Source organism: Pundamilia nyererei, unplaced genomic scaffold (assembly GCF_000239375.1).
Source record: "Pundamilia nyererei isolate P.nyererei 1_Seehausen unplaced genomic scaffold, PunNye1.0 scaffold00089, whole genome shotgun sequence".
NCBI lineage: Eukaryota > Metazoa > Chordata > Actinopteri > Cichliformes > Cichlidae > Pundamilia > Pundamilia nyererei.
Window position 1 is genome coordinate 344,138 of NW_005187490.1, and position 1,918 is coordinate 346,055.

General features: G+C 39.2%; 1 protein-coding gene across 2 annotated transcripts in view; it reads left to right on the forward strand.

Annotated features, from left to right (window-relative positions):
- Positions 1–1,918, forward strand: part of far1 (fatty acyl CoA reductase 1) — a 25,281-nt gene that overhangs the window by 10,169 nt on the left and 13,194 nt on the right. For both annotated transcript variants that reach the window (XM_005739064.1, XM_005739063.2), the window contains exons 2-3: positions 675–779; positions 1,853–1,909. In XM_005739064.1, the coding sequence (XP_005739121.1) occupies positions 708–779; positions 1,853–1,909 (129 nt within the window). In that variant the 5' untranslated portion in view covers positions 675–707. The remainder of the gene's footprint in view (positions 1–674; positions 780–1,852; positions 1,910–1,918) is intronic.

Below are 1,918 nucleotides of genomic sequence, written 5' to 3' on the forward strand. Positions count from 1 at the left end.
GGGAAATCCTTGTTAGTGGTATTACAGCACTATTCTAAAAATAAACAATACTGTTCCTATACTTCATGGAAATTATTCAGCTTGTTAAAGTTATATTTGCATATTTGGAGGTCTTTCAAGGACAGCAAAGTTGTGCGCTTTGGACTTTTGTTTTCCTAATATATAAAATTGTCCAGGTCCAACTACTTCTTTTTGATTTATAGTAAGAAAACCATTTAATTGGTCTCTACTTTAAAGAGTTGTATAATTGATGAAGCCACCATGTTCTTATTTTTAGCATTAAATAATCAAAACATACTAAAATAACTGGGAAACCCTCCCAGTCAAGCTGTGGATACAGACTGGTTCAGTTACAGCTGCCGTTCTCCAGCTAAACCTACTTCAAACCAGTTTAGAAAAGCACAGGCATGTTTAAAAACTTTACACATTGCTATGTTGGAGACTTTAAAATGAAGTTAGATTTTAAAGTGCAGAATCACTTTCATGTTTGCAGCATTTCCTGGTGTGGTGTGTTTTCAGAATGAAGCGGATGTTACAGGCTGATTTAAAATTTTGCACAAAACAGGTTTGGCAACCTTGAAGTTCCTCAAATGTGAGTCTGTGTAGGACTTCACTGTCCTTGGAACACAGCTTTATTTTATTTTACTCATCTTTTTCTTATCTTGTCTGTGCAGGTCGTGTGGTATTATTGAGAGACTGCAGACATCATGGTGAACATCCCAGAATACTATGCAGGAAAAAACGTGCTGATCTCCGGAGCGACCGGCTTCATGGGCAAGGTACAGTTGTGGTTTTCATCATCTAGCAGCAGGGCTGAGCCCAGCAATATGAACTTTGGTAATCTTTAAAGTGGCTATCTGGAGAGTTTCCAGTCTGAAGCATGTTACACACACTTGACTTGAGTTGTATGTTAAAGTGAAGTGGCACACACGATGACTCTCCATCAGCTGGAACGTCTCTGCACAACTGCAGCCATCCAGTGAACTGCAGTGTTGCAGTTTTGTGATGATGCAAACACATCGAATTCTATTGTCAGCTACTATTCTGCAATATAGAGCTCAGCAGTGACCACTCATTTTAAAAGGCTCTGGTTCCAGAAGTGAGTTTCTCATTAATTTCCTCCAGTGACGCATCGCAACTTTTATATAAAAGATTTAAGCGTCAAACCAAGCCGAGCAGCTGTGAGTCAAAAATATTTGATTTGGGTCCTCAAAATAAAGGGAACCGGAAGAAAGCAAAAGTGCAAGAATGTGTACAGAACAAATTTTTGGCAAGAGAAATGATTACTCAACCCATGATGCATTGCAAATCTCAAGTTCCAACTTCAAACATCTTTCAGCGTTTTCGAATGTGATCTTTTTCATTATCACTGTGTTTTTATATGGTTAATAAAAATGTTGCACATTAGTAGTTGATATGTTTGGAATGATATACAGAAACAAAGAGACAAAGAGTCATGTCCTGAATTTCTTACTTCCACTTTACTTAAGCTGTTAGAGGAGAGTCGGAAGGCCTCTTAGTCAACCACCATGTAGTGGTTAACACATCCAACTTGCATGTGACAGACCCCAGTTTGAGATGGGGATGGGACACGAAGTCAGCCTCACTGTGTTCACAAGCTAGTGTACTCCTTGTGCCAGTACCAAGCGCACATAAGTGGGAGTTGTATAAGGAGGACTCTTGTGCAAAATCTTTGCCTAATAAAATATGCAACCTCTTTGAAACAAGAGAGAAGCTAAAAAAAACTTTTTTGTTCTGTATCAGAGTTTGTCTTTTGTGAAGATTTAGCAGGACTGACCAGTTGTAACATTCTCAGTCCAAAGTGAGTCATTTTGCTTGCTTGTTATTGAAGGTGCTGCTGGAGAAGCTGCTGAGGTCCTGTCCAGAAGTCAGATCAGTCTATGTGCTGGTCAGATCG